The sequence below is a fragment of the Gossypium raimondii genome, chromosome 1 (genome assembly GCF_025698545.1).
Source record: "Gossypium raimondii isolate GPD5lz chromosome 1, ASM2569854v1, whole genome shotgun sequence".
NCBI classification, from domain to species: domain Eukaryota; kingdom Viridiplantae; phylum Streptophyta; class Magnoliopsida; order Malvales; family Malvaceae; genus Gossypium; species Gossypium raimondii.
Window position 1 is genome coordinate 23,110,757 of NC_068565.1, and position 15,495 is coordinate 23,126,251.

The 15,495-nt window shown below is 31.7% G+C and overlaps 1 protein-coding gene across 3 annotated transcripts; it reads left to right on the forward strand.

Moving 5' to 3' along the window:
- The first annotated feature begins 3,916 nt into the window (after positions 1–3,916).
- On the forward strand, positions 3,917–11,239 carry LOC105785436 (uncharacterized). Of its 3 annotated transcripts, XM_012611520.2 has the most exons (16): positions 3,917–4,073; positions 4,282–4,351; positions 4,572–4,673; positions 4,823–4,876; positions 5,008–5,203; positions 5,286–5,542; positions 6,540–6,693; positions 6,980–7,089; positions 7,177–7,264; positions 7,363–7,698; positions 7,776–7,850; positions 7,942–8,504; positions 8,777–8,885; positions 8,990–9,169; positions 10,270–10,449; positions 10,843–11,239. In XM_012611520.2, the coding sequence occupies exons 4-15, from the start codon at positions 4,869–4,871 to the stop codon at positions 10,444–10,446; spliced, it is 2,253 nt and encodes a 750-aa protein (XP_012466974.1). In that variant the 5' UTR covers positions 3,917–4,073; positions 4,282–4,351; positions 4,572–4,673; positions 4,823–4,868; the 3' UTR covers positions 10,447–10,449; positions 10,843–11,239. The 3 variants fall into 3 exon arrangements, with proteins under 3 accessions (XP_012466974.1, XP_012466973.1, XP_012466976.1); XM_012611519.2 differs by lacking the exon at positions 10,843–11,239 and having other exon boundaries at positions 10,270–10,742; XM_012611522.2 differs by lacking the exons at positions 4,282–4,351; positions 10,843–11,239 and having other exon boundaries at positions 3,982–4,073; positions 10,270–10,742.
- Positions 11,240–15,495: the final 4,256 nt, after the last annotated feature.

Sequence of the window (15,495 nt, forward strand, 5' to 3'; positions counted from 1 at the left end):
TTGTTTACGAAGTGAAATCCTTCATTGCTAATTATAGCTCTCGGAGTCCCAAACCATGTAAACACATGCTTATGTAGGAACCGCATGACTACCTAAGCATCATTCGTTGGGTATGCTTCAGCTTTAACCCACTTGGATACGTAGTCAATAGCTACTAAGATATACCTGTTACCATAAGAAGAAGGAAACGGACCTAGAAAATCGATGCCCCATACATCAAATAAATCTACCTCTAAAATATTTGTCAAGGGCATTTCGTTCCTCCTTGATATGTTTTCAGTTCTCTGACATCTGTCACAATTCTTTACATATGCATATGCGTCCTTGAACACTGTATGCCAAAAGAATCCATCTTGTAAGATCTTCGTTGCAGTGCAGGAACCACCAAAGTGTCCCTCACTCGAAGATGAATGGCAATGGTAAAGAATCTTGCCAATTTCAGTTCTGGCTACACACTTCCTATTTACGTTATCTGTAAGGCCTCGAAAACGGGTCTAGTAGTTTCGAGTAAGTTTACCGGGTTCCGAGTGAAAATTGGGAATTAATTGGTTAATTAGCGATTTATATTATTAATTAGTTAGCTTAATTTCATCTAAAAATCGATAAATAATATTTCAGAAAATAAAAATATTTTTAGAAAAATTAAGTTAATGGTTTTAAATAATTTTTGGGTAAAAATAAATATTTTGGGTTAAATTGGATTTTAAAAATAATTTAAAATGGGGGCTTAATTGGGTGATTTAAAATATTGATTAAATGTGACTAATTTGAAAAAAAAAGGGAAATGTGTAAGAGGTTTTATAGCAAATGAATCATATGAGAAAGGAGTAAATTGTAAAACAAGGGAAAAGGGGGAGTGGCCTAATGGCAAATTCCCCAAATTTTGAAAATCAGGTAGGGGTTTTCAGTTTTAAAAACTCTGCAACTACCTCACTTTTCACTCAAATTGAGAGCTTTTTCTCTCGTTTTTTTTTTCATAAACCAAATTCCAAAAAATAGATCTAAATCTTTTCTCTCCCAAAATTCTCTCTAAAATCTCTTGAAATAATTTTCAAATTTGGGAAAAAAGTCATCTGAATTTCTTCAAGCATTTTGAGTCAAACATCCAAATCAATGATTTGAGTTCAAGTTAAGTAATCCTCATCTCTAAACTTGTTCTTAAGTTGGTTTCAATCATTATTTCTTAAACTTGATTATATATCTGTTATTTTTTCTTATTGTTGCCTGTTTATGTCCAAGTTGAGATTATTGGGTTTTAAAGTAAGAGAATATAAAAGATAATGAGACTATTTTAGGTGCCTAAGATAAACTTCATGGAAGAAACTCAATGTCTATACAAGGATAAAATTTGCAATCATGCTATGCATATTGACTCTAAAACGAAAATAATATTTCATCAATTAGTAAAGGTTTTAATAGTTTAATAGATATTACTTCTATATATTTTCATAAGTTATATAATAAAGTAAATAAAATAGAATAAATAATAAATAATTTACGAAGTAATTGAATTAGATTTGAACAATGAATTTTAAGATATATTATCCAAGTTAATAATAAATTAGAACATTGGAAGAATAAATTTACTAAGACATCGATAAAAATGAAAGAATAGAATATCGAAAACTTATAGAACAACTTTATGAAAACAAAAAGATCTATTTGCATTATTTAATTATCATTATATGTTAAACTATGATTCTACGGATAGTAGTAGTAGTAGTAGTAGTAGTAGTAGTAGTAGTAGTAGTAGTAGTAGTAGTAGTAGCAGTAGTAGTAGTAGTAGTAGTAGTAGTAGTAGTAGTAGTTCTAATAATTCTAATAATTCTTTAAACTTAGAAGATATAAATATTACTAGTTATAGATCGATGAAGAAAATACTTCAATAGATGAAGATGAAAAATAGATATACCGAACCAATGGAAATTGATCAAACATATCAAGATCCTAATGGAAAAAGAAAGTTAGATTTGGATATTCTAAAAGATAATTATTTAAGATCCTTTAATAAAAATATGAACAAGTTGAAAATACAACTAGAATTTTGGTAATCAAATTGAAAATATTGCTACTAATGAAATAAAATTTGAAAATTTAGGAGAGTTGTCTACCCAACCTATTCGATATAGGATAGACGATCTAAATAAAATAAATGTTGCTCAAGGATGAATGTATTTAGATCTTACAAATATTCCTATAGCAGACTATGAAAAAACCGTAGATGATTGGGCACAATCTATGACTATAGTTGTTAACAACAATACTTTGTCAAAAGAAAAATTTTTAAATTATTTTGTTGGAACATTTCAAGGAGACGTTCTACAATTCTTAAGAAGATGGGAAGAATCTGAAAAAGGAAAAGAACAAAAATGGCAGTTAATCAATCAAATTCAAACTCCCAAAGATGTATTAAAAGGATTAACTTATATTCTAAAAACATAATTTTGTGGCTATATTGATAAAAAGATCAAGATAGTCTATCTAGTTATGCTTTGTCAAAATTAAATTATATGATATTAGATATTTAGAAGATTTTTCTAAGAAATTTCTTCATGAATATCAAAAACTAAAAAATAAAAATATAGAATTTTGGAAAAAAATATTTCCATAAATTACCACCACCATGGGATGAGATATGTATAAAAAGTATGACTCTTATTTAGAAAAAGAGTAAAATATCTAGTGTGGATTCGAAACTATAGACTCTATAGGAAATAGAATTAATTTTATGAAAGAAAGAATAACTAGTTATTGTTTACAAAGTAAAGCTTCTAAACAAGTTAAGCATAAATTAAGTAATAAACATTGTACAAAAATTCTAGAAAATGAATGAGAATTGGGATGTAAATCAAGACATCCTATTACTTATAGAAAACATAAAAAGAAAAATAGGAGATATAAGCTATTTCGATGGAAACCACAAAATAAGATAAAAATTCGTAAGAAGAAAAATTAGTTAGAAGAAAACTTATAAAAATCCTAAAAACTATGTAAATGTTTTATATGTGATGAAGCATGCCCTATAGCACCAAATTGTCCTAATAAAGGAAAAAAGTGCAAGAAAATGATTAAAACACTTGAAGAATAAGATTTAGAAATATGTTCGAAAAGGAAATAAATCATGATGAAATATTATATGAATTAATATCGAAGCAGATTCTTATACGAGATGATGAAGAATATATATATTTATGTTCAATATAGGAAGTAGTTCTAATAATCGGTTAGAAGAAATTCCTAAGAATGAACATAAATATATATTCTTCATCATCTGTATCAGAATCTGTTTCTAATATTAATTCATAAATATGGTGCGGGAAAGAAGGAGAGGGATGGGTCCAGGGAAAAGGGAAAGGATGAGTGTAGGGTGGGGAATTTTCAGTTTCTTTAATATTAATATAATATTTTAATTTATTATTATAATTTTTAAAAATATTTATTTATTTTATATATTTTAAATTTTATAATTTATATATTATGATTTCTTGTCAATAATATATTTTTATTTTTATATATTTTACATATTTCTTTAAATTTTTAGAATTAGAATCAAATTGAGATCAATTGTAAAATTTGAGGGTTAATTTTTAAAATCATGATTAAATTGATATAATATGTAAAAGTTAAGGGTTAAATTTGTTATTATATCAATTTTTAAATTGTTATACCAAGTTGTTGATTGTGATTTTAAGGAAAGTGACTAAAATAACCAAATTATATAATATGATTACTTAAATTATAAAATTTTTATTTTAGGTGCCTAAAATAAAAAATTTTGATAGTGGGTTGATTACATAGTTTACCCTTTAAAAAAAATACAATGTTGTAGGATGGGATAAAGTTTAGAGGTAAATTACATCTCAACTAATCCCAAAAAGAAATTAAAAACAAAACTTGGGCGGTGGCTTTCGTACGACGGCGTTTTATGTCCCCTAATTTTCAGATAAAGACCGTTAGGTGTAGTTTGACAAGTAAACTCGATTCAACAACGATCAAAACCCAATTCTTTTAGATTTGATACCATAGAATTTTGTTCCCTGAATCCCGCGTGATAAAAATGTTGAATTTCCCAGGTAATTCTTTCTTTTTTTTCGGTCTTAGATTCTGCTAATTAGTTTGTTTTTTAAAGTTAAATCAGTTCTTGGATTTTATTTTTATTTTCAGTCTTTCTTATCAATTTAATTGAAAACCCTAAATTCATCAATTCATGAACGATTCCCACCCTATCAATCTTTGAAGTTTTTAAAATTATGATATATGTACTTTTTTGTTCTTTATCAGAGCTGTGGATATGAAAGAAAAGAAAACAATCTCTCCACTTAGGCGCATTTTAGTGAATTGTACGGCACAGGTTTGTCCATGAAGTCTCAATTTGTTCTACTGATTTAGTATCATTACATCTAGTTTCGGGATTTTCTTTTTTTGTTTGCAGTACGCTTTAAGTTCATGAATGAGTAATTTGAGGTTGAAAATGAACAAAAATATGATTGCAGAAAGATATTACCTTGAACCTGCTGTTTAATTCTGCTTGTGGTTAGCTCATTGTTTCGACTACAATGTTGTCTTTTCAGGCGAATGAATACGGGGCCTGTGTTGCAGCAAAAGTTCCTGAAGTTGAACGTGATATGTGTTTGAAAGAATTTCTTGCACTAAAGACTTGCATGCAGAATACGGTATCCATATTCTAGGATTGCTTAGGAACATATTTTTATATTAAAAAAGAAATACACCGTATTTGATAATTGGGTTGCAAAGATCTTATCTTTTTCCTTCTTGAAAAACTGTGCTAAGAATTAGTTTTCTACTTTCTTTTGATTTATAGCTCCGGGGAAAGGTGTAATATTTGGAGCTTTGGGTTTGCAGTTTGTATGATAAGGTAAACCCAATAAACCTTTCTGTTTATTCTTTGATGCTAGTCTTTAAGCTCTGATACATTCTTTCTTTTGTACTGATACTATCTTTTGTGCTTTATTAGTGTTATTATTCACCAGCAATTTGAATTTTCAGGCTAAAAGTACAAGATAACCTTAGAAAGATGGCCTGGAAAGCTTCAAGTTCGCAAGCTAGTGTTGGTGGTCTGGGATCTGGTGCTCTATCACATGTTTTCATACAATATCCCCCTCTCCGTTGCAACATTCCTGGATCAAGAGGTTTCTATTATGATGATGGAAATAAATTACTCATCTCTCCTACATCTGACCAGGTTTAATAGTTCTGAACTTAAATAACATTGTAGAAGCTTTTTAGATATTGCAGTTCCATATTTTACATTCTTTTCTGCACAGATCTTTTCGTGGAAAACTGCTCCATTTTCTCCTCTTGCCCCTATCACTGATTCGATAACTGAAGGGCCTATCTGTTCCGTCCGGTTTTCTCTAGATGAAAAGATTATAGCAGTCCAACGGTCCAATATTTCTATACAATTTTGGCATAGAGAAACAGGGGAAACTTTCACTCACAGGTGCAAATCCGAGTCAGAGAGTATACTGGGGTTCTTCTGGACAGATTGTCCATCATGTGATATTGTAATTGTGAAGACCAGGTAGGGAGAAGTTTCCTGTCTGTCTTACCTGTACAGTGGATAATGATTTTGTCATTGTGTATATCTCAAACTGATGTTTTACGTACGAATTTAGCTTCTACTGAGATATGATTTTCCTGGAAAGGATTAAACTTTTGTATAATAGCAATGTTACTCTGAAGCTGAATTCTCACTTCACTCTAACTTGGATATCTAATGTACAAAGTTTCCATGGTTATACTGGTTACTAGAAGTTTTTGTTACTTGCCAACTATTTGGTAATTACTTTCTTTTTTTACTTCTCTAAAAGAGGAGCATGACAGCTTAAAGTTTAGAATCTCTGTCCAAATCAAACCCAACCCTAATTACTCAAACTATGCTTCAGTGTGAAATTTGGAGTTACACTTAGCATGCATAAAAAGGATGTTAAAATCACCTCTTCGACATCCTTCTATCCTACCCTAATTATTTATAGCAATGATACTCTTTCAGGCCATGCAACTAGGTAAAGAAGTTTTAGAACTTCTGTATTAGTCATGGTTCTGTGCATTTTCTTTTGCGATTATTCTATGAAACTCTGCTGTCTTTTCTGCATGACCAAAGACAGAAGTAATGAATAAGAAAACAGAAAGGAAAATGATTATCAATTTTGGGAAGTATTTGTTGTTAGAAATTTTATCTGCCTGTGTGAAGGAGAACAAAGTATGAAAGCTATTTTTGAGGAGATGCTTCTCTAGCATGGATCCTGATTAAGCAGTGATTTCCTATTCCAAAATCAATTCTCTTGCATTTTATACTTGTAAATTTCATTTAGCAACTTAAATGGATTGTGCATCTTACATAATCAAGTCAACCTTCAAAACCTGCAATCGTCATTATCCATGTTATTGAAAATAATCATCCTTCTTTTACCTTTTTGAGTTATGTTGTTATACTTATTTCTATTTTTCCTTTTCATGTTTCTACTTGCACCAAAGATTTAATGTACTCTATTTACTGAAATGGAATTTAATTGCAGTGGGTTGGACTTGTTTGCTTATGATTCTGCCTCGAAGTCACTTATCTTGGTTGAGACAAAGAAATTGGCTGTTAGTTGGTATGTCTACACACATGAGAGCAGATTGATTCTCCTTGCTTCAGGAATGCAGTGTAAGACGTTCCATGGATTTCAGGTATGGTTATGAGCTTCACTAGCTCAATTTCTAGAATCCTCCTAGATTTAGTCTCTACATTGGCTAGGCTATGCACCCTATGCACAAATAAACTTTGAAATTAGTCTTGGTGGTAAATGTGAGAAAATGGAAAACTGAAATTATTCAACTACTTAAGTGCACAAGAATATGTAGCATCAAAGTGCACAACTCCCTTCTGATACCTTTAATGAACAGTACAGATAGATTATGATCCTTTTTGTTCCCAGTTCCATTGATTTGACATGTTTCTATCTCTTATCTTCAGCTTTCATCTGCTGGGATTATTCGATTACCAAAGTTTGAGATGGTAATGGCTAAACCTGAAGCTAATAGTAAGCCTGTCCTTGCTTCTGAAGATGTCTATATTGTCACTGTGTATGTTTCTTTTACCTGTTTTTGCTTGTATACTAAATTGATTGATAAATGATTTATATATTAATATCTGCTTTTATACTATGAAAGTTATGGGAGAATTTACTGCTTGCAAGTTGATAGAGTTGCAATGGTACTGCATTCATATCGGTTTTACCGTGATGCTATTATCCAACAGGTAAGGGTTACTCAAAACTGCCTCTAGTTAGTTTCAGGTACAGGCTCTATTCAATTGGTTTTGAGTTGGAATTGTAACCATATTCATTCCATTTGCAGGGTTCATTACCAATTTACTCGAGCAAGGTTGCTGTGAGTGTGGTTGATAATGTACTACTTGTGCACCAAGTAGATGCAAAAGTTGTTATACTCTATGACATATTTGCAGATTCTCGAGCTCCCATATCTGCCCCACTTCCTGTACTATTGAGGGGTTTTCAAAGGTCCGATATTTCTAATTCTCGACCTAGCACCAAGGAAAGTGAAAGTTCAGAGGCCTCTGATTCAAATGATAATGAAGCAATTATTTATGGAGCTGACTGGACCTTTTTGGTTCCTGACCTTATATGTGATGTAGCTAATAAGCTTTTATGGAAGGTCCACTTAGACTTGGAGGTAAGTCCTGTTGGTCATACTTTGTTATTTTTTTATAGTTAATTCTCGTAATTACTGCCCCCTTTCTCTCTTTGCAGGCAATTTCTGCTAGTTCCTCTGAAGTTCCATCGGTATTGGAATTCTTGCAAAGACGAAAGTTGGAAGCCAACAAGGTCCATTCTCAGCTATCTTCTTTCTCTTTCCACAATAAAGGGTGATATAATCATTAACCAGTGTTAGCATATATTGTTCCTGCTATTTCAGGCTAAACAACTATGTTTGGCAATTATGCAAACAATGATTCTAGAACGCAGACCTATCACCATGGTTGCCAAGGCAATGGATGTATTAGTCACCTCGTATTCGCTCTCTCTTAAAACTGGCAGTTATTTCAAGGGAATAAAGACTGAGAGGACCCCCTCGAGTGTGCCAAATGTGAGTGGCCCAGGGCAAGCCACAGATGTATTCACCAGCAGAACCGATGGAAAATCTGTCCAACATGAACCTTCTACCGGAGTCAACAGTGTATCTTTTAGTAGACCTTCAACTTATTCGTCTTCAGAGACGGAGGATAATTGTATCTTTGAACCATCGAAAATCAGCTCAAATGATACTCAGTTTGTTGGTGGCAAAGTGGATGCAAGTGCTGACAGTTCTACCACTGATAATCCATTAAATGCTAGTGTTTCTGAGCAGCAGGAGTCTCAGCTCACTTCACCTGCAATTTCACCCGATGAGATGTACAGATCTGTCTTTGCTCCTATTGAGGAAGAGATGACTGTGGAGCCTTCTTATCTGGTTGCCATCATTCTTGAGTTTTTTCGATGGTATGGTAATGATTAGAAGTGGTTTACAACTCTTGTGCATGGCAATTCTAAAGGATTCTTAGAATGTGATTGAATCTTCTAAAGAACTACTCTAATCATATCTGGATATATAAACAAAGCTTCCTGTTGTGGATAAACGGTTGTTTAATCATGTTTGCTTAGCCATTTATATGGTAAATAGAAACGTAGGTTATCCAATAAATCATTTCTTGGTTACTGAGGAAGTACTTTGTACTTTGCTCCATGAAATCTTATTCATTTCCTTTCTGCAGTGCCAACTTAGAAAGGGTCAAAGTGCATCCAAGCCTATATGTGTTAACTATTCAATTATTGGCCCGTAGTGAGCAATATGCAGAACTTAGTTTGTTCATCATAAACAAGGTTTAACAAATCTCTTTACCTTCACAATAAGTGTGCCGTGAATTAGAATGAAAAGTTATTGACTGGATTGGCATTTTTTAAGAGTTTAAATTCTCGTGTTACAGGTTATTGAGCCCTCAAAAGAAGTTGCTCTACAGCTGCTAGAATCAGGTCGTCAAAGTTTGCAAATTAGGAAGCTGGGTTCGGATATGCTGAGACAGCTTTCTTTGAATCATGATTATGTGTTGTTATTAGTGCAAGATGGATATTATCTTGAAGCTTTACGTTATGCACGGAAGCATAAGGTAATCCTTTATTTGATAACTGCATCAAATAATATTTCTTCATTGACCTGTATGTATATGTAAAATGCCAGTTTTACGAATTAGAACTGTATGCATAATATTTCTTCATTGACACATGGTTAGTAAAGTTTTCTTGAGATCTGTTAGGCTTTCCTGTAATGGAGAAGCAACCTTGTCACATTTCACTAACATGTTGGTAAATTTGCATCTCAGATTACCCTTTCTGTAACTATGCATATTTCTGAACATTAGGTTGTTACCTAATTCTTTACTTGTTTAAAGTTGCCAGCAAGATATAGGTATTTGATGGCATTTCCTTGTTGGTCCTGTTCGTCATTTTTCTCAAAATGCACGTCTGACACACATCCGGATCTGGGTACAGGGATGACTCTCTAAGGATCCTCCAAATACGTGAAAATCATAGAAAGATCTGAGCATACCTGTATCGAACACATTCCCACCCACATCCAACACTCATGCCTGTGTTTGAGTACCATAGGGCATTTCTCCAAATGCTTCTTGATCATGTCTAACTCTAAGCTTGGTTTGATAAAGTTTGAAAGATTTGTGACAGAAATATTTTTAATTAGAACCGTATGCATAATATTTCTTCATTGACACATGGTTAGTAAAGTTTTCTTGAGATCTGTTAGGCTTTCCTGTAATGGAGAAGCAACCTTGTCACATTTCACTAACATGTTGGTAAATTTGCATCTCAGATTACCCTTTCTGTAACTATGCATATTTCTGAACATTAGGTTGTTACCTAATTCTTTACTTGTTTAAAGTTGCCGGCAAGATATAGGTATTTGATGGCATTTCCTTGTTGGTCCTGTTCGTCATTTTTCTCAAAATGCACGTCTGACACACATCCGGATCTGGGTACAGGGATGACTCTCTAAGGATCCTCCAAATACGTGAAAATCATAGAAAGATCTGAGCATACCTGTATCGAACACATTCCCACCCACATCCAACACTCATGCCTGTGTTTGAGTACCATAGGGCATTTCTCCAAATGCTTCTTGATCATGTCTAACTCTAAGCTTGGTTTGATAAAGTTTGAAAGATTTGTGACAGAAATATTTTTAATTGTTCAGGTCACTACTATCCGGCCGTCATTATTTCTTGAAGCAGCATTTACCTCCAATGACTCGCAACATCTGGCCGCGGTTTTGAGATTCTTTTCAGATTTCATTCCTGGCTTCCGAAGCACCTCGGATTTCTTTACGTACTACAACGTTCTCAATGAGATGAGCTCTTCAGTAACTGCTTAAGAGGTAATAAGGAGGACGAAAACTGTGTAATTGCCAGTCATTATTATAGGTATATGTGATTTGCTGTTGAAGTTTTGATCACTTTCTAAATAATACAATGCCAACTATCCCAATCATATGAAATGTAGAACATAAAAAACTGAACAGTTGGGATTAGATTCCTAGCGAGGGCAGAAGAAATATCATACTTTTCTTCATTTACACTTGTGAAGAACTGATCATTTATGTCTTAATATTCGAACAAATAGTTCACTTTGTAATTTTCTTACGTTATTAGCATTTCGTTTCTTTTTTTATATGCACATCTTTATAGCTGCCATATTTACATATGTATATGGAGGATAATATTCACATCTTTATAACTGCTATATATTTCTGTTTATATTATAAATATAGGATCATTATGATGCGTACTACTAATGAAGTAAAAGACTCCACAAGCGGAGTTAGGATGCTACCACTCTGCCATGGGTCCTTTGCTTTCAATTAGCGATGATGGAAGCAGACAAAGCAAGTTATGGTAGTATGGACTTGGATTCGGATATTGAGGTTTTAGATAATATTTTAATTATCATTTGCAGCGGATTTAGAGTAAAGGTGGATAATAGATTTAGATTTGAATATCTATTTTTTAGATTTATTGAATTTAGCGGATTTAAATATTTGTAGATAAATTAATTTGTAAGAAAAAATAAAACGTCCATAAGGACGTTGATATGGAATAACTTCCAAAAGGAAGTTACAAAGTTTTTCAAATAAAAAACTGCCATGAGGCAGTTTGTATTAAAGAAAAGGAGAGTGGCTTTCTTCCTTGAGAGAAGTAACCGATAAAGAAAACAGGCATTCTGCCGCTGTAAATTGAAAGGAAGCTTTACATCTTTTATTTAATGGCACTCGGCTTCGAAAAGAAAATGAAATTTGGTCATTGATAAAAATATATATATGTTTGGCTATGAATCTTAACGAAAACGGCATTTTGTGATTCATCCATTAATAATAGAATTGTTAGGTGGAGATGGGTATCAAACAATCCTGTATTTATTATTGTTTAGTTTTTTATGCTGTAATTTGTATTGGTATCAAAGCTCTTAAATTTTAATTTCTAGTCTATTAGATGTCATTTTGTTAAAACGTTAAAATCTGTTGGAAACTATAGATAATTATAGAAATGTGTACATGATCACAAATTTTGATTTCATATTTATTAGATCCTAAAATTTTTATTTTTTTAAATCGAGAATGAAATAAGTTTCTTTAATAATGGCAAAATGCTCGTTTTTTAACTTCCTTGAAACAACTATGTAGTTTTAAAATATTGCTTTCTAGTTTTAGGCAATGTTTTTAAGAAGCCTTCGAGGTTTTCAAGTTTTATATTTAAAAAAAACCCTTGAGAAGCAAGTTTTTTCTTTATATAATTTTATATATATAAATATAAATTTCCAACATATAAATGAAAGAAACAGGATGTCAATGATAATTTTTGTTATTGATTTTGGGAGATCTTGTAGCACATAATTTATTTTAAACATTTTATCGTTATAATTTTATTTAATAGACTATTGAAAGTACAAGACATGTCTTGTAGTTAAAAGGTATACTCAACAAAAAGAATTGACAATAAAAGGTTTTTTCTCTTGCGTTGAGGTTTACCTTCATGCATTTAATTATGGCCAAATATGAAAATCTGGAAGAGAAAATTTATATGGAACAATCAATGGGTTTCATTGACAGCGATATCTATTTATGATATTAAGTTATCTTCTAGATAGTAGTACATTATTTTTCATCAAGAAATCGTTTAGTACAATGTTATCACAATTGACGAAGGCCATTGTATACATGTTATATCATAATTCAAATAATTAAATTTAATCCAAATAGATTCAAAGTTTGTATCATTATTCAAAAATTATTTTATACTAATATTTTATATGCTTTGTAATTAAATTTACATAAAAATATTTTTGATATATGATTAATTTGATTTAAAATAATAAAAAACTTATTCAAAATTGATTTAATATGAGCAAAACAAATAGCTTAAAGTTTGGAGAGACCTTATTACCATTCATGGAGTAAACAACACATTTTTTAATTTTAGAAAAAATATATTTTCCATATTTTTAAAAATTATTTTTATTTTTTAATTTGAGAGTTTTAATTTTCCACCAATTTTTATATAATTTTAAAAATACAAAGAAAAGCTTTTAATTTTTAAAACATTTTTTGTGGTTGCTTATGTACTTTTAAAGAGTAATGATCAAATTGAAAGAAACTGTAAATGATAAAGGTTAAAAAAGTTCTAACTACAAAATTGGCGAAAGAACCAAGATTTTTCAACAAAAAACAAAGTATGAGGATTCAATGTTTCAAAATTAAAGTATGGGAACTGATGAGAGAACAATTTAATAGAATTGTAAGCTTTCCAAGTTGCGAGTTTGACTTAAGGCTCTAGACTAAATCGAAGGAAACTTGGTGCTTAAATCAACTTGAAAGACAAAAACACATAAGTTAGAATATAAGCAATTCCGGCAGCAAACCAATGCAATTAGACAAAAATAAGAATGAATGAACAGAATCTTGAAGGCTAAATCCTGAGTGGATGACAGACTATGTATGTGTGTCTCGTACACTTTGATGTAAGTAAAAGTCTGAGTTCGAATAGATAAGGAACCGAAAGCTGGTGCATTGGGTGTACGACTTTGCAGTATGTAGTATCATTCACAACAGTGGAATTCATAGCCTGAGATATTGGTAAATGATATCCTCCATTGGAATTACATGATTGATGAAAAGTAAACATGACCACAGGTCGTTCGTCTTTGTGATGGATGACTTGATCACTATTTGATAGTAATCGAGTTTTTATTAAGTAAGATGTAATGGTTACCATGAGATAAAATGGGATCATATTGGGAGAACGGATATTAACCCAAAGAGATTAAGAATATCCTATGGTGGTAACACACTTATGACAAGGTCATTGGACGAGCACTAGTCGAGTTGATTTCATAATGGTATGTCGTTGGGGAGAGCTCAATCACGATACTATAGTGGAATAAATTCATGACTAAATAAGTTTATAATTAATAGGAAAAAAGCTGAAACTTAATTATAAATCATTTGAGCATCAATTGCATATATCCAATCGGTCCCTCAACTAGCTCATTGTTGCGAAATTATCGAATGATGTGCAAGTGTACACATTTGTCAAAGTAGTAAGTATAGAGTATTGTCTCCACAATGACTGTATATGAAAGGCAAATATTGTAAAATTTATCAAATGATAAGTTGGTGATAGAAATAAGACTATGAATTGAGTTAAATATTAACCTAAATTAAATTACTAAGTGTGCTAAAACCAATGAAAGTGTAATGCGAATAATAAGTAGCAAATCACAAAATTAATTTACTATGACATGTAGGAGCTAGATTAATTTCTTTCCTTGACTTAAAATTATTAAAAGCAATGTCAATGATGTTACGATAGTACCATGGCAATTTGGCTATTTACTAACCTATAATTTAAAGTTATGAAGTCATACTTTTTAACCTTTAAGTTTATTTAGCATACTTCTATAAAGTCATACTTTTTTAACATCATATAGGGGTTATGCAAGGTAAGAATATTGCTAAATATCATTACTAATTTAATCATTAAAAGACCAAATATGGACCATTCAAATATTATGCGTTTACTAATTACCATCTTGTTTGGATTAAATAACTAATTCATATGCTTCCCTTCATTAATTATGCATGAGTAAGCATGTTCATTATTTTATTTGAATGAATAAACAACCAAGCAACATCAACATAGTATTAATAACATAAGCTAAGAGATTGCAATCAATCTAGCATCAATAAAATTAAGACATTATCATTAAATTGAAAGCAAAAGAGTAAATGGCAATCATGTTTATCAACTTTGAACAAAATAAAATATTATAGGGAAAGAAATTAGAAGTCGATTCTGATGATTTTTCGTGGCATTTCTCGTGTTGTTTTTCCTCCTTTCTTCATCTTTGCTCCTATGCACAATGTAGCGCCCCAAACCCGTTCGGGATGGTCCAACATGACACATTAGTCACCAAAGTGACCTAGAATGCAACACTACATTTTTGCATGCAATTAACTATTCATTTACTTGTTCAACCATCAACGGAAGTCTCATGCATGCATAATAGCTCATACATAATCATAGGCAAATATTTAAAACCTAGTTGCATGCTTTTCTAACATATTTTACTGGAATTAAAACATAGAGGCACAATCGACATTTCACACCCAAAACATGCGAACATACATGTAACAACAATTAAAAATGTGCTTTTCAGTTCTAAAATCTTTTTAAGAGCATTAGAGAAAGAATCATTTTAATCTGATTAGTAAATCTAATTTTAAATCAAGTGATTTAGGGACTAAATTGAAAGAATGACAAAATATTAAATTAACCGTATTTCATAATTATCTAACGAGTCATGTAATTAAGCACTTAAGTTTCAAGTATGTGCATTTTAAGTGTGTTTTATAACCATTTGGACCTCTAATTGCACTACTTAAATCTAGGGACTAAATTACAAAACTGGCAAAACCAAGTTGAACCACGTCGGGACAACACGAACCACGCTGTTGCACCGTGGTCTGGAGCGCCCTACTTGTCCCGATTACGCGACTGGGGCGTCCCAATGCTCATTCCATGTACCAACCATTTTTGAACATCTTTGTGATGACACCTACAATTCTATAGCAAACAGTCTTGCAATTTTTGCAACTCAAGGTTTGGATGTTTCCTCACTCATCGTCTCGTGCTTTTAAGGTCTAAAATAAGTTCATACAAGTCATATTGCTTTCAATACACATTCTAAACATGTTCAAACATACCATAACATATCTTAACATAATTTGACATACCAAGTAATCAATTCATGTTTACATGCAATACTAGTTTCCAAAGTCAATTACTCAACTCGCCAAATCAACACATCACGTTTTTCTATAAAAACCTATATGTACCAAACAAACATAATGATCAATTCAAACCTGCCA

Excerpts from the sequence above, each read along its gene's own strand:
- LOC105785436 (XM_012611520.2), top strand. Across the intron at positions 5,543-6,539 it reads ATTGTAATTGTGAAGACCAG|TGGGTTGGACTTGTTTGCTT; the intron begins GTAGGGAGAAGT and ends ATTTAATTGCAG. Across the intron at positions 7,699-7,775 it reads AGGTCCACTTAGACTTGGAG|GCAATTTCTGCTAGTTCCTC; the intron begins GTAAGTCCTGTT and ends CTCTCTTTGCAG.